The 27,152-nt window shown below is 47.5% G+C and overlaps 1 protein-coding gene across 9 annotated transcripts in view; it reads left to right on the forward strand.

Moving 5' to 3' along the window:
* The window catches only part of RIPOR2 (RHO family interacting cell polarization regulator 2), a 497,105-nt gene that overhangs the window by 330,398 nt on the left and 139,555 nt on the right, over positions 1-27,152 (forward strand). For all 9 annotated transcript variants that reach the window (XM_085605987.1, XM_085605982.1, XM_085605983.1 and 6 more), the window contains exons 9-10: positions 7,848-7,891; positions 8,677-8,802. In XM_085605987.1, coding sequence (XP_085462113.1) covers positions 7,848-7,891; positions 8,677-8,802 — 170 coding nt within the window. The remainder of the gene's footprint in view (positions 1-7,847; positions 7,892-8,676; positions 8,803-27,152) is intronic.

Raw genomic sequence — 27,152 nt, forward strand, 5'->3', positions numbered from 1 at the left:
TTGAAGTATTTAAAAAAAAAAATGTTTAAAGTGGATGGAAGGGAAGCAACGGGGGTGACTGAAGCAACAGGAGAGAAGTTGGCCTAACGGCTAGGGCGGTCAACCTCGAATCTGGGGAACTGGGTTAGAGTCTCTGGAACGACGCTGAACATCCTGTGATTCTGGGCAAATCACTTAATCTCCCTGTGCCTAACACAAATGAATGTGTCCTCAAGTAATGCAACTGGTGCTATGTAAAGCGCTCTGGAACCCGATTCGGGTCAAGTTTGCGCTATATAAAACTCTGTAAAAAAAAAAAAAAAAAAAGGTGGATGCGGGAGTGCCGATGTGACACTGTGGATCAGGGGAGGGTAGCAAGATGGGTAGGGGTGTGAACGGGGGCAGAAGGTGCACAGGGTGTGAAGGAGGTGGAAAAGAAAACGGCAAGAGAGCAAAGTGGAGCTGTAGGGAGAGGGAGTAACAAAGGGACGTGAATCAGGTGCGCAACGCCCATTGGACTCAAAGGGCTTCAGCCACCCCCCCCCCCACCCTGTCGTGTGAGGCAGCCCAGGATGAGACGGCTTCCCAGGCACACACACAACCGCACCCGAGTACTTCACAGGTCTTTAAAAGACCTTTTGCTTGTTAATGAGTCTTTGATGTTTTTCACCCTTTCTTAGAGCCCCTGCAGCTCCACTCTACCTTTTACTTGAAAAATCAGCCCCCCCCCCTCGAAATTTTTTCTCAGCTTCCCCCGAAATTTGGCTCTAGTTGCGCCTCAGGCGTGAATGCAATGTGGGGGAGGCACACATCGTAGAGAGAGAGGAACACCGGAGGCTGGGTAGGAGAAAAATATGTAAGGGAGATATTTGGAAACACATGCACTCTAATATAGTACACAATCAAAAGTAGTGCCTGAAAAGTGGGAAGTGGAAGGACACAAGTAATGCATCCATGCTCTAGGGATGTGACAAGCACAAGAAGAGAAAGGAAAGCCCAAACATGCTAATGAATAAGGAGAAAGCAAATGTGAATGACAATGAGCTAACCAGGGGTAAGCAATGGGCGGACTCGAAGGCCACAATAAGCCACAAATATATCTCGCAACAGACAGCGCAACTGCCGTGTAGTAGGCAAAACCTAAAAAGCACTAGCTCAAAAATGTGCCACGTCAGAGGGAAAAAATGCCTTTCGCTGGCACTGCACATTTAGAAACCTTCATTTAAAGTACATGTGTCTTGTTCTAGAATAAGAATGGGATCCCCTTTAGACGCTTCTCTGTAAATACTGTAGAGCGCTGCTGCTTTGCTATGAAAATAAATAATATTTATTTAAGAAGTTTGGTTAATTTTCCTTAACTCGACTCAGGGCATGCCATTGGCCACCTCTGCTTGAGTCTAGTACAGCAAAAGGAGCCATGCTTATGTGTAGGCAGTTGTCCTCGAGGTCTGCATAGGCTGGGATGACTCACAGACTGTTGCTGCTTCATTGTAGTATCTTTTCCCGCCATCACAACGTTCCAGCATTTACTTCGTGTGTGAGTTAGCGCCAGTGTATACTTTCTACATGTTGGTACTGGCACGGCACGCTTAGGCCCGGACTTGTTAAAGTGACGGATTCACCCAGTCTCTTTTTTTCTTTTCGGTTAGCAATAATTTCAGCACAGGTAATCTGATAGGTATGTTGGAAGGAGTTCCTGGCAGCATAGTTCCTGGTTCTGCAGTGGGTGCCAGCACAGGGCATGATAGCTTTACAATAGAAGCTCTCTGAAGGGCCTCAATGTTTGAATAGAGGACCGGATATCGGAAGTGTCCTGAAGCGAGAAGGGTCTGAGAGAAGCCGCAGGGGGAGAAACTGAAGCTTTTAGGGACACATTATGGCATATATTTAGGGATGAACTGGATACAGAATAGTTTCTACGACTAAGCTGAGGGCAGGACCGGGCTGGGAACCCATAGCAGCCCTGGCAATTTTGTAGGACCAGCCCTCCCCACCACCACCAGGGGAAGGGGGGCGGATGGGGGTGCAAGTGTGAATCACTGCTGCTTTTGTTAATGGGGGCTGATATTGCAGCAACGTTGCAAAACCGGCCCCAGTAACAACAAAACGTCCCTCACCCTTCCAGCCTCCCCAGAAAATGCCCGATGCCCGCTATGGACAATCCAGCCAAGACTGAGGGGACAGACATGCTGGAACATTAAATGAATCTGGACGCAGGAGTGTAGCTATCATTACTGCAGGAGGTGCAGTGGCAAAACCCCAGGGGAGTGAGGTGCCTACTGTACCCCATTTATACCCGACTATCAATATCGAGGTCGTGGAACCCATTGCCCATGTTGCATCAGGGGCCCTCGCACCGTTATTAGGGCACTGTGTGTTGTTTATACCTCAGTATGTATTTATTCATATGATAACCACATCCAGGGCTCCAAATAAGGTGTTGAAGAGGATGTATTTTCCTCCATACATTTGATATGTTCTTTGCCATAATCCATGCGTTCTTTATATCGTCCCATTATGTCAATAAGGACTTCTCTTTCACCCAAATTACCCCCCCCCCCCCACTTCAATTTAGGCACTAAAATATTTTACTGCCTCCCTGTCACACATCACCGCTGTTCTCATTGTTCCAAACATATACGTAGGGCAGTGGAAGAATGGCAGACTTTTGCTTCTCTGTTACTATCCATTTTTAGGTCGAGGACTACCGGTCTGCCGAAGGCAGAACCGGAAGTCGGAAGATTTAATGTTTCCTAGAGTGGCTATTTAGCCCGCCTCTCTTTTAGCTTCTCCTCCATTGGCTGGCTTCCTAAACGGAGGCCAGCCATTGGAGGAGAGAGCCGTCCCTCCAAATAGGCTCCGTCTTTTCCAGATTCGGGGGCGTGTTCCTTGCTGTTCTTTCCACTTTTTAGCCACGCCCTTTTAGAACAGCAGGAACACGCCCTCGAAGCCGAAAAAGTTTTGGAGCTTCCATCCGTCCTTTTCGGATTCGGGGGCGTGTTTTTGTTTTTCTCTCCTCCAGCCAATGGCAAGAGGAGAGAAAAAGAAACACGCCCCCGAATCCGAAAACGCCACTGCGTTTCTCCGAAGCATTTCTGCTTCGCCTCGGAGAAAGGCAGTTGGTTTAATGGCGTCCTCTCCCCCTGCTCTCGGTCCCCGTGTGGTGAATTACTTGGCTGGCTGTTGTTCCGTCGTCCTGAATGCACCGTCTGTACTTGTTGTAATTGTATCGCATCCTCGGCTGCTAGTAGGGGTTGACAATTGCGCAACAAAGTGGCTGCTGGTGGCAGGACAGGGCACTGAGATCCGGCCTGATTAGACAATCGTTAAAACCGATTTGGCGCTCAAAAGGTAATCTGATGTCAAGGCTCCGTGATCTGCATCCGGATTTGTTGTGTCCGTCGAGAGTTCTGCAGGCTGTGACGGCTGCATGTGTAATGGAGTCTGATGTGTTGAAAGTAAACTGCAGGATTCTTTACCCTACTGAAGCTCAGTACGTCAGTGTGCGCTGGGATTTTGGGAACCGGTTAGTCGGCGGTGCGCGTTTTCCCGCAGCTTGATGTAAAAGTGCAGCCTGTAAACCCCCCCCCCCCCCCGCCTTAGTCCGAACCATGAGCGTTCGGAAGCTGACCATTGCTCCATTTGTCAGTGCGTCCCGATCCAGTGTACCTCAGTGTAAACCCGACCTGTCTTTTGCTTGGAGCCTTCCAACGCTTGCGCAGTAATCCAAGCATTAAAAGCATACGCTGTCACTGTTTTTTGTGCCAGGTGGCGGGATGGCTTTTGTATTTCGAGTTTCTTCTCCACCCGCCCCCCCCCCCCCCCTGATGTTCGCATAGCTGCTGGTGCGCTCTTTCCTCAACCCACCCTTGGGAATGTTGGCCTCCATGTTGAGCACTGTTCCATGGGGCTCAGCTCACTGAGATGCCTCTGCACCAGTGTGCTTGTTTCTAGCGCTCATTCCACTGCACGGGCCATTCCCTTGCTTCACCTGACACTTGTACCCTTATTACAATTTAGTGGGAAACAGTATCTTTATTTCTCATAGAAGCCAGACTTGTTCCACGAATTAAAGAGTAACTTTAGCTTATTTTTAAAATCACCTTTTTAAAAAAAAATGCAATCAGTGGCCACGTTTTCGAGTCTGGGCAACATAACTGATGTCTTATTTGTGCTGGGTCCTGGCAGCCACGGGTGTTCCTCGTTCTGGAGGATTCTTTTACTTGCCCCACGCATGCCATCTCTGATTAAAGTTGTGGCGCAGTAGAGCCGTGTTACCTAGGCCAGTGTTCTAGTTTTGTGCTGTGCCTTGGCCCAAGGTACTACGCTGAACTGGTACAGTGTGACTGTATTGTGGCATCTGTGGACCGTGAAGGGCTGAGGGTTGGGGCCTCTCTATTGGAGCTAGGCTTTCAGAATAAACTAAAGGGCATGTTTACGTCCCTTCTAGTGACGTTCTGGTAGTGTTCACTCCTTCGCCTTATTTACACAGTAGCGTTAAGCCACTTTAAGTGGCTTAACCCCGCCATGCAAATAATGCCCCTGTTCACGCAGCACTTAGCGTGAAAGGGACAGGCAATGGACAGGCAACGGGTGTTGCAGTGGGCTTTCGGCCACAACACCCATTGGTTTTTGATGCTGACCCATATCTACAAGCTATGGGGCTGCGCCAAAAATGAGGCCAGGAAATACCTGGTCTTAAACAGGTGCTACACAGAGATGTTTTATTTCTCATCTTGTATTACTCTTTCCACGTGTGCTGCATTCTGCAGCTCACATGGATAGAGCAAATCGCCTGTTAACATTATGTGCAGGAAGATATCCATTCCTTCACATAAACAATTGCTCCTGCAGCACAGGCACCCAAGCAAAATGGCAGCAGAGTGCCTGCGCTGGCGCTAGGCTGCTCCAGCGCTAAGGGAAATGCTGGGGTGCACCATATTTTTGTAAATACGGTGCATCCCTGCGTTTTGAAACTGATGAAGTGCGGTGTTACAATTTTTGGCATAACACCGCGCTTGGCCAGTTTCTTGTACATACGCCCCTAGGTTTGGTTTTAGCCCCTATGTCCTGGAGTTTATTGGACAACACTTCAAGCACCTGTTTCTGAAAGCAGTATTCAGTTAGTACTCCAAGAGTGAGTTCAGGTTCCCGAAGTGACAAACCAGTTTTTAATTTTTTACTCTTTAGGTCATGCAGTATTGAATGTTCTTTGAAATGTAGTGTGTTTGGTCTTTTTACATCTCTCCTGAGACCGCGCATGTACTTTAACTTGCAGGCCTTTTTTTTTTTTTTTTTAACTTACAGCTGATTTGGAGAGGGCTCATTGCTTACCACTGGTTGACTTCTTCGTTTCTCATTTCCTTGTTTCTTTGGTCTGCACTTGCTGGCTTCACTACCTCTTTGTGTGTTTGTCCCTCAACTGGAGCATTGTCCAACCTTTCATTGTAATTTTATTATTTTAGTTTTTTTGTTGAAGGGCTCCATAAGAGTGCCTAAGCTTGCAGGCAGTCTCCCTCATGTGCTGCTACATCATTTCGTTCTGTTGCATTCCCCCCTCCCACCCTCCTGTCCCTTTGTATTGTCACTTGCTCTCTTTCCTTACCCACTCCCTTATTGTTGCTTGCCCCCTCCTGCTCCTTCCTACTTTGTTGCATGCCTACCTCCACCCTCCTGCATTGTCCGCCCCCTCCTGGCAGGGGAACAAAAAAAGCATTGACAAAGCCAGTAGTTCTCACCAACACAAACTGTTGGTTTTGTCCATGTTAATAGACAAGTTGCACAAAAGTGTGGCTGCAATGCAACATGGCTAACAAGTAAAAAACTTTTTTTTAAAAAGCGCTATGATCTGGCCAGAGATGGCTCACTCTCTCTCTGCTAATGCAATAGGTATCACATATGCAAAAAAAAAGCTAATGCCAATAGAAATGACAATGCCATTTATTTAGGGATACAAAAATAATAAAAAAATAATGAGCAATACCAATAGCTCTACCTATAATATTGCCGAGACCATTGCATTGTAAATGCTTGTTTTGTCTTGGAAGTTGTTTCCTTACTATAGGGAGTAAGATGATCTTTACACCACTTATCTGGTAGGCTACCTTATACCTCTTGTAGTGGCTTTTCGTGTTTTATAAACTAGATGACATGCTGTTTTATTTTTCTGTCATTGACCGTTCATTAAAATGATAAATGTATAAATGAGGGAATGAGACTTCCTGCCAGATTTCTCTTATCCGCATGTCCTTTCTCTTGTTTGGCCCACCTTTAACTTTTGAGGTCACAGTCATCTCAGGTAAACCTCCCATTTTCAGCTTTTTAAATTTTTCTGCATCTTTTTTGTGGAAAAAAATATATTTTTAAATTAGACTCATCCTCTTCTCCCCTTTTCCTCTTCTCCCCTTTTCCTCCTCTGAAATTCACCTCCCACGCGTCGTCCTCCTTTTTTCTTTCCCTCGAATTTTGCAGTGACGTTTTTTGTTTCTTTTAAGTTATGACCGAATTTCCCACTCTTATTCTCTAACCTACATTTTATCCTTCTGTTTCCGGTTTTTCCTTTTGAGCTTTCCATTGTTATTCTTTAGGGTCTCAAAGTAATTATTCGGCTACCTTTGGTCTTTATTCTTACATTATTGGTCTCGGTAGAAATAGATGAAATACTCACTTTTTTATCTATGCATTACAATAAACTGCAATATCTTCCCACTGCCCCTGTATTTGCACACAACTCCACCTCATGTGTACAAAATCAGCTTAGCCAACTCCACATCAGGAGCATTCCGACAATCTAGCTGGATAGATTGTAGCCAGCTTCTATGTGGGCAGTTATGTTTGGTGGAGGAAGTTAAAGTGGGTGAGCAGTAGCCTAGCATAACTGGAGATTAGAGGACATGCTCACATGTTTGTTTCTGTTCCGCATTCATTAGCGACATATCCAGACTATCGCCCCAGTTTTGGCTGACCGGCAGTGATGGTTTTTTTCTGTCTCCCTTCAGCGCCTACTAGAGTCTAGATAAGGCATGCACAGCATGTGCTGACTCTAGGAGTAATGTCAAAGTCTCCGGGCTGAGGGGGATCATAGGGAACTTCACCCAAACCTCCCTCATTGTCTTTATCAGTCATGCATACTGCAGAAATGTCCCTGGTCCCACCGCAAAGAGATGCTGCGCTTCCGCAAATGTCAGGAAGGTGCCTCCCAAAAACAAATCACCTAATACTGTACAGCTTCCCTCCACCATACTATTGACCATGAAATACTAACTTTGCTGTATTTTTTGTTAAAAGATCATTTTTCTCTATTCCAGTTTCTTTTATTTAAAATACTAATTTAACATCAGATGGTATTTGCCGATTACTTTTCAGTAGAGCTGACTTTCATCAGCCCAGTCTACCAAGTTGGTATTTTTAATAGTTGGTTTTAAGGGTTTTGTGATTAGCCTTATACATTCTTCTGATTACATGGCTTCACCCCCAAAAAAGACATTTCACTTTTTTAAACTAAGTTAAGTTTATTTATGCATAATGAAATACAACAAATAGATGTGCACCGGCAATCGACGATTGAGCATAAAGTAACAGTTTACTTGCTCAACATACAACATCCATCATGGTATTCACATACAACATGGTGATCTTGAAGAATGTGTTTGCTGTTATGCATATGGTCATCCAATCTGCTTTGCAAATCAGTAAAAGCCTTTAATCCTCGTCCATTGTCAAAGATCATGTTAAAATATAGAACTAACATTTGGTTGGAGTGTATGGTGTTTGTTATGGGTTTGCTAGCTCTGCCTCTCAGTCCTCTACAGTGTTGAAAACCAAGGATATTTCTTCTCAAAATAAATATTAACTTTCTTTGCTTACAGGCCTGGCCGGATTTGCTCGTCTTTGTCCTGGAGATCAGTACGAGGTGAGTGGTACCTCAGTGCTCATCTTTGAAAATTCATACCACACAACTGAGGGGATCCAGAGTCTCTGCTTCCGAATTGCAACCCAATTGTGCACCTAAGTTTTAGTTCCAAGTACCAGGAGAAAACTTGAGTAATATAACAAGAATAGGATATTCGGAGGGGGACTTGCTTGAAGAGGGGAGGGGAACCCCAGACCAAATGATTGCATAGATTGACCAACTTGCTATGGGCTAATTGCGACAGTTCATGTGTGTGATATCGCAACCTCTAGTACAGTATTGCCCCTACTAAACCATGTTGTTAAGCTGCTCTGGGAACTCTGTAATTGATTATATTGTATATCCTTTAAGGCACACCGGTGGGAGGGGAGGGTGGGGGGAGGGAGGTGAGTTTTTGTAAGGAACAGCGTGCACTATAATATGTTGGATAAGCTGCTGTTCTGTAGAAGCTGCATATGTTGGTTTTATTGGAAATATAATAAAAATATGTTTATATATATATATATATATATATATATCAAGAATAGGATGAACCATGGTGTGTGTTGGAATTATAAGCTCTCGTGCCTGCATGTAATGATGACCTGGTAACTCGCATATAATGCCACTTTACACTGCAGACTGGGATGTACGCTTGCATCAAAAACCGAAATACTGACCGAGGGTGTGTGTGTGTGTGTGTATGTGCAGAATAGATAAACCAAGGCTACCCAGCTTCATTCTGTATTAAGACTGGCGAAAGTTAGAAAATGTCTGGTTGAGTAAAAAGGATTTCTCATCCCTAGATTTTCATGAGAATTGGTCGCCAGCGATGGAAACTAAAAGGCAAGATAGAAGTCAATGGCAAGCAAAGCTGGGATGGAGATGAAATGTTCTTTCTTGCACTCATTAATGGACTCATTTCCATTAAGGTAAATATTCATTAGTCGGTTGCTCATTTTGAGATTAAGGTCAGTGAAGTAGCTTGCAAGATTTAATAAAGTTGGCTAACTAAAATGTGTGGTTCTTAATTGATATTAGTTCTCTTTCAATAAATGTTACTGTTTTCAACAAACGCCAAAGGGGGAAAGGATGTGTGGTCTTTAACATCATTTGGACATGTGACCTTCAAGTTAGAAACTCTCTCTGCAACTCTTAATTAACTTGCTAAGCTATCCCAATCCCATGCTCCATTTGTGTATAAAATGGTACACCTTGGCTGCTACTCTCTGTATCCTCACAGCTACCCTGGTGCCTTCCCTTTTAGGAGGGGTTGGTTCTTTAAAGGGTTTGAGAAGCACTTGGTTGTGGTTGATTGTAAACCCATGAACAAGTGACTGAAAAGAGAACTGGGTCAAAAAATGCCTCTGGCTACAATTTTCTGAGAATAAAGTAATCGTGATTAAAGCTCAGGGAAGTGGTTGTAAAAGGTCCATGCCTGGTGTGGTCTCTTGAGAGCATATAATAGCTAAAGACTTTGCTTTTCGCATAAGTTCTACCTCAAAGGCATTTCAACTTAATTACTTCTTCTGGGCATTCTAACCCTGTGTCAAAACTGTAGGCTAAGGTTCTGGCCATGTTTCCAGAGTTTAACCATATTGTTCACCTTGGTTTTGTGTTTTTTTCCTCATTGATCTCTTCATAGTACATGGCAGACAAATTCATCTTGATATTTGTTTTAAAGACTGATCGCTTAACCTCTGTACACTGTTCAATGGTCGTTCAGTTGGAGTGGTCTACAGTACTCCCATGCCCCCCTGCTTGGAACACTGCAGCAAAGTAACCAATTTAAAACCGATTAACTGTTTGATTGTTAGCACATCTTTATTATTTTTTTATTTGAGAAGTGCAGAGAAGGCCCTGAAGGAGCAGTGTGTGTGTGGGGGGGGGGGCACATCATGGCACTTCCCAATGCATGCAGTTTACAATATATTATTGAAAGAAATCTATAACAAAACAATATGTATGTTATAGTAAGGGACATACTTACCATTAGTGCAGCTGGGTCACGAGCACCAGACGCAGGAGTGTAAGGAGCCCACTGCCTCTCACTTATTGTTGTTTTCACTCCCAAACTGGGTGACAGGGCAGGCTGTTTCCCTTCCTTGCATTGAGGCCCAAGCTACCCTTGGTACACCACCACCCGTGGCTGCCCAGTGTGATGGGATTACATCTCTCTTACAGAGGTGACCTTCATGTATAAAATATTTCTCGGGCATCTCACTAAATTCTTCTCAAACACGGACCTTTCAAACCACATATTATACAATATCTGGCTTGAAGTCACTTCCCCACACAGTGCTTCAGTAAGACATAATTTTTCACTATACAAAGAAGAGGTTACATGGTATTTCTGCGTTTGCGGGAAAAAGACCATTAGACAATGAACAAAAAGTATCAGAAATCAATATGTGATGGAGTAAAAGTTGAAGTGAGTGACTGAAGGTTCCCCGCTTGTGTTCTAGTTGAAATAAACCATTGACAGCATGAAGGGTTAAAAATTAGCCTCTCTTCATAATGTTGTCCCATTAATTTAAGGAGAAAAGTTCACTTGGATCAAAAATTGTTTTATTTTCATACTTTAGCAAGACCTAAAGTGATTATGCTTTGTAAACGAGGCGATGAAATGACATTTGAAGTGCAGAAAATGCTTATGGCACAAGCATTGGAATGTTGAGAGATGGGGAGCCAACCAGAATGGGATTTCTCAGGCAGCATCTCCCTTTTCAAGCTATCATACCGAGTAGCAGCGTAACATTTGGAGGCGGAGAGGGAACAGTATGCAGTATAGAGTGGTAGCACGGACACATTCATTTGAGCTGGTCAATAACACTGATTATTGTTTCGAGACGGTTTTTCGCACACTCACTTGGCTTTGGACCATATACATGGCAACGGCCAGTAACTAGGCTTATTGACTAGTCTGTGGTGAATAATGCAATAGCAATACTTAGTTACAAAACAGATTTCACACACTCATAATATTACTGTATCACCTAGGCACAAAAATGTGTCCAAACTTATCATAATGCAGGTGTAGATTTTTTTGTCAGGAAAGTCATCTTTGTTACTTACCTGTTCAATGAAAAATCTGACTACATACATGTCATGTCGCCATGCCTGTCCTGATTGTATCCCAGGGTCAGGCATGGCAGGAAGGGGAAGGGTAGGATTCTGGGGACGTGAGCTCAGTTCGTGCCGGGACACGATAAAATAAAGAAGTGTAGCAGGCAGCCGGTGTCACGTGTCTGTGTTGTGGGCCAGGGACACGAAACTGGCAACGAGGGTGGGATGCGGAGTCCCCCCTCTACCTCCCGCTGTGCACAGAAATCGATAGACACAGCGGAGGAAGCACACGCTGCCACGAGTTGCGAGCGGAGCGTTCAAGTGTTGCCAGAAAGGGCGCGAGTTGCAGCCTGAAAATCGCAGAGAAACTACAGCCCACCTGAAAGAACTCCACGAAGCCAGGGGTAAGCCATAATAAAATACCCTTGAAGAGAATACACAAGTATCTCCACCGCAGCCATTTTGTAGTCAGGCATGGTGCATTGGTTAAGCTTAGTCTCAAAACAGCGGCCATTTTAAAGTCAGGCAACTTACACAAACACTCCCTGAAACCAGCTGAAAGTGATACAAAGACCCACAGACGTCACTGAGGCCTGCTTAAGCCACGTCTGCGTCCATCCTGTCGGACCCCGACTCCTCGCAACAGGCATTACCTGGCCCTGCACAAGCTGCCCCACAACCCGGACCGGCACTCATGGGGGTATCGTACTTGTGTCCTCCGAGCCCTTGACACTGACATCTGGAAACAGTATGGGGCCCCAAGTCGAAAAGCTGGCTTGAAGACTTTGAAGACTTCATGAGAGGGTCACAAGTCTATGACCCCAATCAACAACTCATAGCCCTACAAATCTTAATATGCAAAGATGTTGGACAAATCATCAAAGAGTTACCCCCAGCCAATGGCGCGTCCTACAAAGACGTGCGAGAAGCCCTGAATAAGAAGTTTCTTCACAAGCAAAATCTAGACTACGAGCTCTACACCTTCAACCTTGCGCCACAGGAGCACGACGAGCCAATAGGCGATTTCATCTCTCGTCTCAAGCGCCTAGCCCGCTATTGTGAGTTTGACAACTTTAACACAGAAGACGCACTTCGCCTACGCGTTATTGAAGGATTTTTTTACCACAGTTGCTAAGGCACACGACAATTATAATAAACCAGGGAAGCTGGTATCCACAATATATTTGAGCATGTCAGAAAATTAGAGTCCATCAATAGCTTTGGAATTGCACTTGCACGTTTCTTTAATATATCTTCTTGCACAATCCAGAAATGTGTACACAACAGCCGACACGTGTTTCGTCCTAAAAGGACTTTTTCAAGGCTAGAAGCAGTTCGACCGATCCATTAAAGAAATCCATGAATCGTCAAAATATCGATCAAAGGCAATGTAGGCCAACCGGGTGTTGTATATCCCTTAAGGTATAAAGGTGATGCTTCTCCCCGGCAACAAATGACTAGCGTAAAAGATGCACGCCAAATTCAGGTCCTGATGAGCCCGAAACGAAGTCTTCATGAAAGTAAATTCCAAGCGTGGAGTTATTGAAGGATGCCAATCCGAATCACTACGCCGTCGACTACTAAAGAAGCACTACTCCCTCGACGAGATAGAGGAGCTCACCTGCATCAACGATCAAGCAGAGGAACACGCCAAAAAGATGGAAGTCAGTAAGACGGAGAAAACAGAACAAGCTCTCCGTGTATAATCTCACACAGAACCGAGGCGCCGTTTGGAACGCCACAAGTTGGGAAGGCCTACAAGGTCACCTTGCACGAAGTCTCCCCGCAGCGGGACAAGGAATAATCACTCTCGGAGACAACCACCACAGTGTTACCGATGTGGTCAAGATTATCCTCACACAGGTCAGTGTCCAGCCATTGGTCAACAGTACCACTGATGATGAACTCCAAGACCTGATAAAGGCAGACATCATAGAAAGATCAACAGGACCCACCCCATGGGTATCACCAGTTGTAGTCGTGCCCAAGAGAGGCCAGGACAACAAAGTATGCCAATGTGTGGACATGCGAGCCCCGAACACAGCCATTGAGAGGGAGCAGCACCCATGACCTCACATCAGCGACATGATCACACGCCTGAATGGAGCAACAGTATTCTCAAAATCGGACCTCAACAAACGATATCACCAACTCAAGTTGCATGAGAAATCGAGATGCATGACCACATTCACCACATATCAAGGACTCTTCAGATCTAAGCGCCTCAACTTCAGGATCTCGTCAGCTGCCGAGATCTTTCAGGAGGCTATTCGGCGAGTAATACAGAACAACCAAACGCATTCAACTACAGTGACGACATTTTGGTATTCGGAGAGAAAGATCACGACAAGGCGCTGCATCGGGTGTGTCACGCCTTACTCAACGCCAATCTCACTCTTAACCAAGACAAATGTGTGTTCCATAAGTCGACTCTCAAATTCTATGGACACATATTTTCAAAAGTGGGCATGAGACCTGACCCCGAGAAAGTATCTGCATTGTCGGACACTCAGCAGCCACATGATGTTAGCGACGTCCGGTCGTTCCTGGGCATGGCTAGTTACTGCACTGGCTACATCAGAGACTACGCAACCATCAGTTACCCGCTACGTGAATTGACTCGACAAGGGCAAACCTTCCAGTGGTCAGCCGCGTGTGAACAAGCTTTCAACAAGATCAAGGCAGCTGTGAGTTCAGCCATCAACCTGGCATACTTCAACCCCAAACGGAAGACAGAAATCACGGTGGATGCCAGTCCCGTGGGACTAGGTGCGATTCTGGCACAATACGATGACGAAGACGACCAATGACACATTGTGGCATACGCCAGTCGCAGACTCACTGATACAGAAAAAGCATATTCCGAACCGGTAAAAGAGAGCCTGGCAGTTGTGTGGGCGTGCAAGCATTTCCACCTCTTTGTATACGGCAAGCACTTTACACTCATCACTGACCACCAAGCTCTGATAACCATCTTTGGGAACCCCCGGGTGAAGATGCCTCCACGGACTGAACGATGGAGAATCCGTTTACAAGACTATACATACACCATCATTCACAAACCGGGGAAGGCGGAGAATCCGGCAGATTATATCTTGCGACATCCACAAGCTCTAACACGAGTGCGACACTCCGTAGCCGAAGAATACCTTCACTTTGTCATTGACCAAGCTTGCCCATCTGCCGTTCCATTGAAAGCCATCATCGAAGCTTCTGCCAAAGACGTCACGCTCCATAACATCATGCATCGCGTCCGCACTGACTCATGGAGACACCTTGATGAACCAAGAATGAGTGACACCATCAACACTCAAGGACTCATGGCATTCAAGCACGTCAAGGATGAACTTTCAATCCGTACAAATGGCTTGCTACTACGAGACCGTAGGATTGTCATTCCTCACCTATTGAGGCAAGGAACTGTCAACCTTGCACTTGAAGGCCACCGAGGGGTAGTAGTCACGAAGAAAGCACTGCGAGTGCGCGTCTGGTTCCCTTCCCTTGACCAGATGGTAGAGGCCACACTCCAAGACTGCCTACACTGTCAATTGATAGGGCGAGAAGAATCATAGGCCCCCCTGCAGATGTCAGATCTCCCAGACAGTGTATGGCAACAAGTAGCCGTTGACTTCTTTGGCCCATGCTTTACTTTTAACATTAAAAGTGAAGCGTGGGTGCCGCGATTATAGCAAAAGTAAAGAAATAGATGTTTTTTTCTATTTCTTTACTTTTGCTACCACCCTGGCACCAGCGCTTTACTTTTAACGTTAAAAGTAAAGCACGGGTGCCGCGATTATAGCAAAAGTAAAGAAATAGATGTTTGTTTCTATTTCTTTACTTTTGCTATAATCGCGGTCACCCTTCCCCTGCGAGGTCTGTTTCCCGACACGCCTCCCGGTGCAACCACTAAGGTGACGGCGTCTTCTTCACGGGTGAATGCAACTGATTGCGGATAACACCAAATCTCCCATGAGCCCTACAGTAGGCATTCCAAATGACACCACGGCCCTAGGTTTTCTGCTGATATCACTGTGCCTACCCAGTGAGCCTCTCCTTCTCCCACATGCCTAAAGAACGTGCACGCTGATCTGCATCTGCAGCGTGATCCAGGGAGTACCCTTCGCGGCCCGTGCTTCACAGTCTCCACCGGTATCTTAGCGCTGCCCCTACCATTGCCATTATCGCCATTAACGCTCCAACCCCAACCTGGATGGCTTTCCCCTCTATTATAGCGATCTATTGATCCTGCATCAAAATGGTTTCAGCTTGCCATACTAATAACTTATAAACTGTGAGGGCTGCCATAACCCATTCAATGAGTTTGGGATCCCTACCTGGCACCATCTGGCCTCTCCTCCTGCTTTGCTCTCTAAGCCCGTGGTTCCAACTGGTTTAAGTTGCAATACTGCAGTTCAAAAGGGCTGGTTGCAAATACGCAACCGGTTCAGATGACTGGTGTTCCCCCAGTAAAGCCTTTATCTCCAAGTTCTAAGTATTGCCACAGATATCTGCAGGGCTGGACCTTCGGATGCTGTTGAAAGGTCTTTACATTCTGGATGTAGTAACGTGCAAGCTTGATTTGAATGCTTCTGATGCCTAAAGTACACATGAAAATACACTCTTCTAAAATGTCAATGTTCAAGCTGTAACGCACTACGGGCAGGAAAATTTACAGCTGCCTAATGCCATCCACTGCCACTTAATGAGTATTTTCATTTACTAGGACAAGTGAGTGACGTGACAAATATTAGTTTTACAGAGCTATTCATCAAGGACAGCAATAGTGACTTGGTGTTAAAAAAACAAAAAGCAGTTGCCGTACTTCAGTTTGCCTTTAAATATATAGGGCCCGATTCACAGAACTAACTTAAGACAAAATCCTAAACTTACTACCATATTGGTATTCACAGAATGCACTTACTGCTTTTGGTATTCACAGAATGCACTTACTACTTTTGGTATTCACAGAATGGATTTACGACTACTAAATTTACGTCCGCAGTCGGGCTGGAAATTCTGTCCCGGAGGCGGGGCTTCCAGGCCGGAGGCGGAGCTTCTGGCCCAGAGGTGGAGATTTTGGCCATGGCTAAATCTCCGCCACTGGCCGGAATCCCCGCCTCTGGCCCGGAAGCTCCGCCTCAGGGCCGGAAGCCCCGCCTCCGGCCTGGAAGCTCCGCCTCCAGGCCAGAAGCTCCGCCTCCGGGCCGGAGTTTCCGGCCCGAGTGCGGACGTAAAGTTAGTAGTCGTAAATCCATTCTGTGAATACCAAAAGTAGTAAGTGCATTCTGTGAATACCGGCGTCGGGTCGTTGAGTCGTCTTCGGACATCCCCTCTTCTCCAGAGGTTCGGCGGTTTTTGGTTTCATCTTCTCCGGAGACAGGCCGTCGCGTCGTGGAATTTTCCCCGGCGTCTTCCAAGGACGGCTCATCGCCGTCGCCGCGCTCTCAGTCTTCGCCGGAGGGACCTCAGGTTCCCCATTCCTCGGTACCCCTTCCTCCTTTCCAGGCTTGGCCTTTCCTTCCTCCGGTTGGACTGGGGGACGGCCGCCTTAGCTTGCAGCCGTCGCCCACCGAGGAACTGCTTTCCCCGCCACGGGGCCCTACGGAGGCCGGTGCTGCCTTCGCTCTGGCTGTTTCCACGGCGGTGGGAAACTTACACATGGGCGATCTAGCTGCCCATTTCCCCACGGATCATCTTCTGGAGGTCCTCCATCAGGGTTCTGGTGGTCGGGAGCTGCTTCTTCCCTTTGAGGCTTCGCTCCACATGTCTCTTTTGGGGCTTTGGGGGCGGCCCGCCACGGCGGACCCGGTGCCCCAGCCACTTCTGCACCACCACCGTCCTGCGCCGCATGACCCTGTCTGTCTTTCCCTCCACCCCTGTACCAGGGGCCCTCTTTTATAGACTGCCTTTCCCTCCCTGCCATCGGTGTTGTCTCCTCCGTCCCGGGAGGCCCACTGGTTAGATTCCTGGGGGCGCAATATCTTCGCCTCCACCAGTGCGGCTTTGCGGGCCCTTAACACTCTCTGTGTCTTGGCAAGGGACACTTCTTGCTTGTGAGAGTCTCTTCTGTCTGCCGCTTCTCAGGAGGGTGCCTGTGTTGATCCCAGGCACCATGTGTTGGATGGCCAGGAGCTGGCAGCCTTTATTCTTTGCTCGGCTCTGGATGTTTCGTACATGCTTGGTCGTACCATGGCTTCTTCGGTGGCCCTTCGTCGACATTCCTGGCTCCGGGATAGTGTGTTCCCAGAGAACGTGAGGGAACGGCTGGTGGACCTTCCTTTTGATGGCACTCTTTTGTTCCATGCCCCTGCGGTTTCTGCCATTCAGAGGTTTCTTGCGGGGCTTCGTCGTCGTCCTCCTCCTCCTCCTCGGTGACCTGTGAGTCGGTCTGTGTTTTGGAAGGTGTTCTTCCGTGGATTTCCTGGGGCCTTGTAGAGCGTAGCCCCGGTTGTTCGTTCTGTGTGGTTCGTGTGCCTTCGGGTTCTTTTGTTAGGACTTTGGTGCTGTTGGCTGCTAGTCCCGCCCTGTTTTGACTTGTGGTTTTGGCTGTTGGTAAGCCGTGTAGGCCCTGAGATTAGGCCTTCTGTGTATTCTTCATTTGCTGTTGTCAAGCCGTCTGCGGTTTTCTCCACCGATCTTTCTGTTTGTCCTCTGCTGCGGAAATATTTTCCTAAGAGGGTTCCCATGTTATGGGACATCACATGCCCTATGTGGGGTAATGGTAGCTATTATATAGCTTTCTTATGTGCCGGGGAGGGGTGGTTGTCCTTCGGGCTTCTGTTCTCCGTGGCGTCGCGGTCTGTCGCAGGTGTGGTCTTCTTTCTGGCCTTCTCCTGGGTTGCTGTCGCTGGCCTAGTCTGGCCTACTGCCTGCGGCATTCCGTTGTAGCGGTTTTACACTTCTGTCTGTCTTCTGCTGGTTCCACTTCGTTCGTGGGTCAGTGTGTGCCGGCCCCTCCTTTGGGACGTGTCCTGGCCCTTCCTGGCCTCTGCCTTCGACTGGTGTCTAGCTTGTCCTGGGTGCACCGTTCCATGGTGTTGTCTGCTGCTGGCTGTGCGTCCCGTGCAGGCCTGTTTGTTCTCATACACCACTGTGCCTTTCTTCTTCTGTCTGCACTTTTGGCGGTAGAGCCGTCCCTGCCTTGTGCGCTGCTTGCGGCTGCGGTGTGTTCAGCTATTTTCTGTCACGCTGTGTGTGTTTCTTACGGTGGGCCCTGCCTCCAGTTCTACCTCTTCTCCCTGGGGTTTGGAGGTGGTCCTTGTGTTCCTTGAGGCTTTTCAGTCGCTGTCTGCCCCTGCGTGGTGTTGGGCTTCGGATATCCTGACCCTTCCCTTCTTGTCCCTGTGCCATGTCCCCTGCTGGGGCCCTACGTCTCTCTTGGTGGGGAGGCTCTCTCGCAGCCCCTCCTCCCTTCTGGGTATGGCTGGGGTTTCAATTCAATTCAATAATACTTTATTTCGACCTGTTTCGGCCATAAAAGCAGCATTTAAAACACAGTACATTAAAATACACGGTAAAAAACATCAATACTAAAATTTACAGCTAGCAACCCAAATTTGTCTAGGCACTGTTTCGAATTATAAAACTCCTTTTTATCCAAAATGCATGAAGATACTTAGAAAGTGCAAACACAATATAACCTGTTGTGTTCGATTTAAAAATTCTAAGTGCATCTGCATGTTTGCGGAAGCCCAGGTTCCTACATACAGGTACAATCCAGTGCTTCCGGGCTCTGCTATACATGGAACAGAAGAAGAGGATGTGACAATCATTCTCTATGTCCGTGCCGCAGCCTGGGCATTTAGAAACCCCGGTGCTAGACCACTTGTTAGTGAAGCATGCAAGAGGGAGGCAGCCAAACCTCCATTGGATATATAACTTTCTGGCCAATACAGGATAAATTACATTCAAATAGTCCTCAAAAAGGTATACAGTTTTTATCTCTAGGAATGAATTTACCATAAAACCATTACGTGAGTCATGCAACCATACACTAGTGCATCTAGATCTATATGACTGGGTAAGCAGTTTCCCTGAGATCTCACTACAGGCAATCGCTGGCTGATGCCACATATCTGCAAGACCCATTAACATTAGTTCCTGTTTAACATAGGAGAGCCAGGGAATGTGCACAGCTTTGCTCAGGTTTAATACTTCCTGCAGTTCAGTTCTATATTGTATGAGTTCGGGGGTTAACCATAATCTCCTCCAGAATCTAAGGGGTTTTATAGATAGTTCCTCCTGGATAGGGAATAAGCCCAGGTCGAGCCTTAGAGGAATAAGGGGAGTACTTTGTGGGAGCATTAGCAGCTGCCTCAGGAATCTATTCTCTGCTTTGGTTAGTTCGGGACTCACAACGTGCCCCCATAGTTCCCCACCATACAAGGACGCTGCCCTTGCCCTGGATTTATAGATTTCAAGCCCTGGGCTTATGGGCCTGTATGTTGAGGCCTTGTTCATTTTCAGTATTCCACCCGCTATTTGAGTCAGTTTGAGCTGGGATTTTAGGAGATGGGGCACCCAGGAAAGGTTTTCGCTCAATGTGACACCTAGATATTGAAAGGTCTGCACTCTCTCAAGCGAGACTGTATCCACGATAGGAGGGGGTCTGGTGCGTCGTGGGGGATTAAAAATCATGAATTTGGTTTTGTCTACGTTGATCTGTAGACCATGATCAATACAAAATTCATGAAACCCTACCAGTATGCGCTGTATCCCCATGGGTGACTTAGATAGTAAAAGAGTATCGTCGGCAAACATTATGGCCGCGATTTTCTTGCCTGCCAGCCTGGGTGCGTCGTTGTTTAGTACTGCATCCAGGCAGGAAATCAACCCATTCACGTATAGGCAAAACAAGGTGGGGGCAAGGACGCACCCTTGCCTAACTCCCTTGTTTACCGGGAACCTCGCAGACAAGACTCCTCCCCTCGCACACCTGACCTGTGCAAAATTCTGTGTGTGCAGTCTCACTAGTATATTCAGCAGAGCATTGGGTACACCCATATCCCGGAGAACAGCCCACAGTTTCCCCCTTGGCACGGTGTCGAATGCTGAACGGAGATCAACAAACACCATATAGAGGCTGCCACCCTCTATTGTGACAGTCTTCCAATACAGCATAGCTAGACGGAATAACTGATCCGTAGTAGATGTTTTACTCCTGAATCCAGCCTGGTAGGGTGACAGAATATCGTTCTCATTGATCCACTCTTGCAAACGATCTAGAATAAGTCGCGCAAATATTTTTTGGGGGACATCAATGAGACTGATGGGTCTGTAATTTATTGGGAGCAGGGGTGATCCCTTTTTGAAGATAGGTATAATTTCAGCTCCCAACCATGAGCCTGGAACGTCTGCGCCTCGCAGGATAGTATTAAATAGAGCGCACAGGTACGGTGCCCAAATCAAGGGCTGATCCTTGGACATGTCACCGGGAAGCTTATCTAAACCTGGCGCTTTGCCCCACATCAGTTTTCCCAGGGCAGTGGTGATATCCTCGTGAGTAAAAACCAGGGTCTCATCCTCATCGTCTCCAGGTGTGTAAGAATGTGAATGCAGAACGTCTAGGTCGGAGGATCCTGCATAGAGAGACTTAAAGTGGGATTCCCAAACCCCAGGATCTAAATTTACTTCTATTGCATTGCGGGGTTCAGCAGTCCCATTATTCACAATTGCCCAGAATCTCCGCGATTCCTTATTAGTAAGTGCAGAGGCAAGATTGTGCCAGCGCTCCCAGTCCCAGGCAATTTTTGCCTGTTCCATTACTTCCTTATAGGAGCGTCTGAGAGCACGAATAGTTGAGCTATCAGTACCATCCTTAATTGCATTCACCAGTTTGGTTTTTGACTTCCTGCACGCAGCATTATACCAGGAGGAAGGGCGGGGCGCCATAGGTTTGTTGGTAGTTACAGTTGGATTAAAAATATCGGCTAGCGTATCCACCAGATCCTGGTGAAGAGTAAGCAAGTTCACAGAAGGAACAGAATGCTCTTCTGCGATCAGGATGTCCCTTGCCATGGTGAGGAAAGGGAGGATGGTTGAATATAAGCTGGAGAGTGCATCCCTCTTCTCTCGCAGTTTTGCCCATTTGACTCGCCGCCTATTATTGGATAAAACAAGGCCAGGATCAGTTGGCACTTCGGTTTGTCGCCTTGAAACAAGGGGGGATACCATCTTTAACACCAGAGCGTTATGATCGCTGTCAGTCCTGGGCAGTACCTCCAGATCCACGATCTTTGGCCAAAGCCTGGTCTCAACCATGACATAGTCTAGGTGAGATTCATGATCTTTTTTATTGTACGTGGACCTAGAGGGGATGTCCGAAGGTTTCCTACCATTAACCGCCCTAACTGAATTGTGGAGGGTAAGGGACATAATCTGTGTGGCTAGCGGGGACCAAGCCTTAGCAGGAGCAGAGTTGCAGGGAGGAATTCCCCAGAACTCATCCTCTTCCAACAGGGCCCCCTCGTTCATCCCTAATAAGGGCTCATAATGGCAGTTGAAATCTCCTGCAATTATATACTGGGTTTCCCAATTCAAAGAGTCGAGAAAAGCTGAGAGTTCCCTGATGGTGTTGGATTCCCTTGCCAGTGCTGTAGGGCGGGAGTAGACATTAATTAGTGCTAGTTTGAAGGAGGGTGGCCATGTCAGTAAGACACATAAGATGTCAGCTGAGTTGGTCTGAATTAATTCTGCTTTGCAGCCCAGGTGGATACCAACCCACGTGATCAGGCCACCGGACGGCCTCCCGATGCCTCCCCATCGCGCCAGGGTGTTAAAGGCCACATACCCCAGTCTGTGGGCTCCCTCCCTGGCCCAAGTCTCTTGAAATAAGATCACATCGAAGGTATCTACAAAGGTGCCCCATTCAGGGCACTTAAGTTTAGTGCTTATTCCCGCCACGTTCCAAGATGTTATAGTCATGTACTGAGCGTGGCTTATGGGTGAGGATAGGAGTACAGGCGAATTGGAAGAACTCTCCGGTGGATTAGGATCAATGGGGACCACGGGAGCAATACTATCGTTGACTGGATTTTCTGTGAGGTGTTGCTCACTGGGACTACAGCCAATACTCTCTAGGGAATGGCCAGAACTGAGCCCTCCAGGGGGAGAAGGAACCTCCCTGATGCAGGGGAGCATATTGCCTTCGCGAGTTGCCTCAATCTGGTTGGAAACCTGGGTTCCATCTAACGACCTAATCAGTCAGTCCACCTGATCTAACTGGCTGAACCTGTTGTAAAGGGGGATGGAAGTGCGTGGCAGGGTATGGACTTCTCGCCTTGTTTTCCCGACACGCCCCCATCGGGAATGGGGTACAAGGGTCCATTCAGTTTCTTGCCGTGACGCAGATTCACTAGGGTAAAAAGAAGTGAGTGGGCAGGTTGCAATTTTAGTTTCAGGGTGGGAGGATCCCCACCTGCATATGTACTCCACTGTTTTGGGGTCCCTGAAGTTGACTATGACGCAGTCACCTTGTATAGTTTTAGGGGTGTGCCCTATCCAACCCACCCTTCTAATCATAATAATCTCACTACTGGCGTGGGGGGGCAGAGGCCTGTGGATACACAGCCATTGCATCGTCTTATTCTTTAGGGAATTAAAATCTTCTGTGGTGGCTTCACTGATTTCAGGGACGCCTGTGAGAACGACCACAAGGGGACATGATTCGGGAGGTAAATCAATTGTCAAAGTGGGCCCAAGTACCTCTCCCAGATCTCCCCTTCTTGACGATCTTCCACTATCACTACCCTTTGCCACAGGAACAGATGCTGGAATAATAGGAACAGGTAGTTGGGTGTTAGTGAGCCTGTCTTCAAGTTGAAAAGGTGCTGGGTTGGCAATATGATCAGAAGCTGCCTGATCTGTTGCAGGGTGGTTAGACAGTAGCTGAGTATTTGGGTGGTTTGGAGGTGCAGCTGGTGTTATTCCGTCCGTCCTACTATTGTGGGTGCATTGGCAGGAGCATTGCAAGTGTGTGGTATTGTGGACATTTCCGAATGCACCATTGATATGAGTCTCAAGCTGTGCCAAGTGGGTTGTTATGCTATCTAACCTTTTAATAATAGGATCGAGTAAGGTGTGCAGCAATGAGTTAAGTTGCAACATTGTTGCAACCCCTTCAGTTTGAAGCGAGATGTTGGAAGAGGCACTTGCATCAACTGTAACAGTAGGGGCAGCTAGGTGCGGGGTACATGACTCGGGATCTTCACTTAACATAATGGGAGCTTCGGTGGTTAGATTATCCCGCCGCTTTAAGGTTTTTGTACCCCCAGGATAGGTTCTTTTCCCACTCGGAGCTTTGGATTTGTTTTTCGAAGGCATTATCAGAGTTTTATCCTTCTTATTTCGCAGGGTAGGGCCTGAACACAGCGGTGGGAGGGATCTAGCTTTCGGTGATGTTAATAATTCATCACAGCTTGTAGTGTCACTTTGTGGTGTGTCATCTATGAATTGGGTCAGTGGGAGTATGGATGATTTGGCGCCTGGGCAGTTAGGAGTACCCTCGATGGCTCGGGGGGTACAAACAGAGGCTAGAGGACCCAGAGAAGAACGTCTGGCCTGTGCAAGTTCTTGCGAAACTCTGCGTTCCATTAGAACTATGCCCTGATCTATCACTGAGTTAGCTCTGATAATGAAATTATCTAAGGTGCCCGTGAGGTTGTCATTACGGGCAAGATTCCTGCCCACTTTGGTAGCCATTGCGCTAAAATCAGAATATCGGGAGGAGTAAGCGTTATAGCACCCACAACTATGTCATGCAATGCCTAACACCCACTGTACCCGCTAAACTCTGTCAACCAGCAACAATACAACAGTGTGATTACTAAACCCTATAGGAACCTACACACAAGTCCGTGGATGAAAGGGAGGTAGCCCGGTCCGGTCTCTTGCGGGCTCGAACGGGATACAACGGGCCCGCCCTTGGCCCGGGCTTCGCCCGCGCTGCGATCCGCGCTGCGGAAATACGTGACCGGAAATAAATAATGAGGGGGGGGCGGGGCTTTGGGAAGAGGAGCAGGTGAGCAGAGTTAGCGGAGCGCAATGCTCCAAGGTCCTCGCAGTCCCGTTGTTTAGGCAGTCCAAGGCCCCCAAAAGCAGCGTTGCGTCCTGGGCACAAGGAGCGTGGAGGAAACCCAGCCTGAAGTACAGCAGCCCAGATCTTAAATACAGGAGCCTACGAGCGGCTCCCGCGCAGCGGGGGCCGCGAGGCGTGGCGTGGGTGGAGAGACCAGCGGGAAGAGGAGCAGGTGAGCAGAGTTAGCGGAGCGCAATGCTCCAAGGTCCTCGCAGTCCCGTTGTTTAGGCAGTCCAAGGCCCCCAAAAGCAGCGTAGCGTCCTGGGCACAAGGAGCGTGGAGGTTTCTATTCTACGTTAAGGAATCTGCGGCTAGTAGATGTACGAGTTACTTACCTTCGGTAACAATGTATCTGGTAGAGACGATTCTAGCCACAGATTCCTTCATGTTATGTTATGTTATGTTAATGAGACTTGTAAAGCGCACTGTTACCGTTAGGTGTCCTGGCACTGAAATGCATTGCCTACTGGTTGAGAGGTTGAAATGATGAGAAGAAGGGAGCTGTTAGCAGAAAAGCCAGGTTTTAAGACCCTTCCTAAACTCCAGGAGGTCAGAAGCCTTTCTCAGCTGCAAGGGGAGGTTGTTCCAAAGTTTAGCGGCACAATAGAAGAAACTTCTGCCTCCCCAACTGGCTGTTTTAACACGTTGAACTTGTACCTGCCTTGCTGAGGTTGAACGGAGTGCCCTGGAAGGGGTATACCAGAGTAGATGTTTCCTCATAAACTCTGGTCCGCATCCCTCCAGGGTTTTGAAAACAATGCAAAGGGCCTTGAATTCAATCCGCTGTCTCATAGGTAACCAATGAAGGTCCCTGAGTCCCTTTCTTACTGATACAAACTTAGGGATACCCAGAAGGAGTCTGGCAGCAGCATTCTGTACTGTCTGTAATCGACTAAGCTGCCTTTTATGGATATTGATGTACAGAGCATTACAGTAGTCTAAGCGGGACATAACCAGTGCTGTGACTACTGTTCTGAGGCAGTCGTCAGGAAGAAAACGTTTGATTTTCCTCATAATCCTGAGTATCAAAAAGCAGGATGAAACCACCTTACTTATTTGGTCAGCAAAGGACAGACTGGAGTCTATCATAACTCCCAGAGTTTTAGCTTTTTCCGTGGGAGTTGGAAGTAAACTCAGGGATTGAGGCCACCAGCTAGGTGACCAAAGATTTGAGGATTTACCAAGGATGACCACCTCAGTTTTTCCAGCATTAAGCTTGAGACAGTAAGCTGTCATCCAACCGGCAATGGATTGCATACAATTGTAACAGTCCTGGCCGGCTTCATCCTCTTTGCCTTTTTGAATGGACATCACAATTTGGGTGTCGTCGGCATAAGAGGTAGGTAGGAAGCCAAAAGAACGGATGATAGCTGCCAAAGGAGAGACGTATACATTAAAAAGTGTGGGACTAAGCGCCGAGCCCTGGGGAACCCCACAGGGCAAGGAAAAAGGTTTAGAGCAATCTGTCCCAATGTCTACAGTTTGATATCTGTCAGAAAGAAAGGATTTTAGAAGAGCAAGTGCCTTGCCATTGACCCCTTTCCTGTTTAATCGGTCAATCAACACCTCATGGTGTACCGTGTCATGACCCGCCCTTCCTCCCCGTTCTGCGAGGACCCTCTGCTTGGGTTTCTGCAGTCGCCTCCCTCTGGGTGGCTTGTCTTCTGTGGGTGTCCTCTTAGTTTTCTTTTGGTCAGTCATCCCTCCAGCTGGTTTTCTCTAGCGTGAGGGCCTACTTTTGCTCTTTCCCTCTCTTGTCAGAGTTCCTGATCCCCCCCCCCCCTGGTCTTCTTCATCGTTGGGGGTTCTGGTACCTGTCCTTTATCCTCCTACTCCTTTCAGGGGTTATGGCCCTCCTTGTCAGTGTAGTCTGCGGATGGCTTACCTGTCCCTTGACCTCCTGCTCCTTTCAGGGGTTATGGCCCTCCTTAGCAATGTAGTCTGTGGATGGTTTACCTATCCTCTGGCCTCCTACTCCTTTCAGAAGGTATGGCCATCATTGGCAGTATAGTTGGGGGTGGATTGTTGTTGCTCCTTTGTTCCGGGCTTGTGGCCCTTCCCATTGTGGTTTTGGTTGCAGACCCTCTATTTTTCTGTCACGGCGCTTTCACATGCTTGTGCCTCCAGAGTGGCTTTCGCCTTGGCTTGCAAGGTGGTTCCACGGAGTGGTGCTTGCACTTTTCCTGCTATGGCATCGCTGGTCTGGCCTTCTGGTGCTTTACTGCTGCCTGGTGCTTTCGCCTTGGCTTGCACAGTTGTTCCTCAGAGTGGTGCTCTGCTCTTTTCCTGCTCTGGCCTACTGTTGTCGCCTTCTGGTGCCTTGGTGCCACCTGGTGATGTTTCTCACCTTTTTGTTTCTCTGGTTTTTTCGCACACTGTTCCCGTGCTCTCCTCAGTTTTGTTGTGATGGATCCGCGTTGTGGCGCGGAAAAGTTCTCAGAAGCAAACTGACGTCAGCGCGCCGGGGTGGGGCTTATGTGACCTCGCTGATGTCACGCCCGCGGAGGACGTCGAGGCGGAGTCGCGTGGTACAGCCCCCCGGCGCGCAGAGATGCTGGGCAAGAAAGTTTTCCGGGTCCAGTCTCACGCCTGGGGATAATTCTACGTTAAGGAATCTGCGGCCAGAATCGTCTATACCAGATATATCGTTACCGAAAGTAAATAAGTCGTACATTAAAAGCACAAAACTCTTAAAGATTTTGTAACGTCTGGTCACTGACTGCACATGTTATGCAAGCATTTGCAATGCAATAGGTCTTGCAATTACGAGATTTTGAGCTATTGGAATTGTAAATGACAATGCCTTTTATTTATGTGTTTAAAAAACCTGCAATCATAAAAGACATTGTCATTTACAATACCAGTAGGTCAAAGTTTCTAAAATGCGAGACCTATTGCATTCGAATGCTTGTTGTTTACCTGCACCCCATGCTGCACTTTCACGTTTGTAGAGGCCACACCCCTTTCTTTAGACCAACCGTGTCCAACCGTGTCTAAAGAAAGGTCCGTAGCTGTTTTTAAAAGGAAAGCGCGGTATGGGACGCTTTTACCAAAAGCATTTGTTTGTCAAGTTGACAAACAGATGCTTTTTTTGTGAAAGCGCTCGATGAAAGTGCACATAGCTCGCTGAATGTGCTGAAT

This window comes from Triturus cristatus, chromosome 5_1 (assembly GCF_964204655.1).
Source record: "Triturus cristatus chromosome 5_1, aTriCri1.1, whole genome shotgun sequence".
In the NCBI taxonomy this organism is placed as follows: Eukaryota; Metazoa; Chordata; class Amphibia; order Caudata; family Salamandridae; genus Triturus; species Triturus cristatus.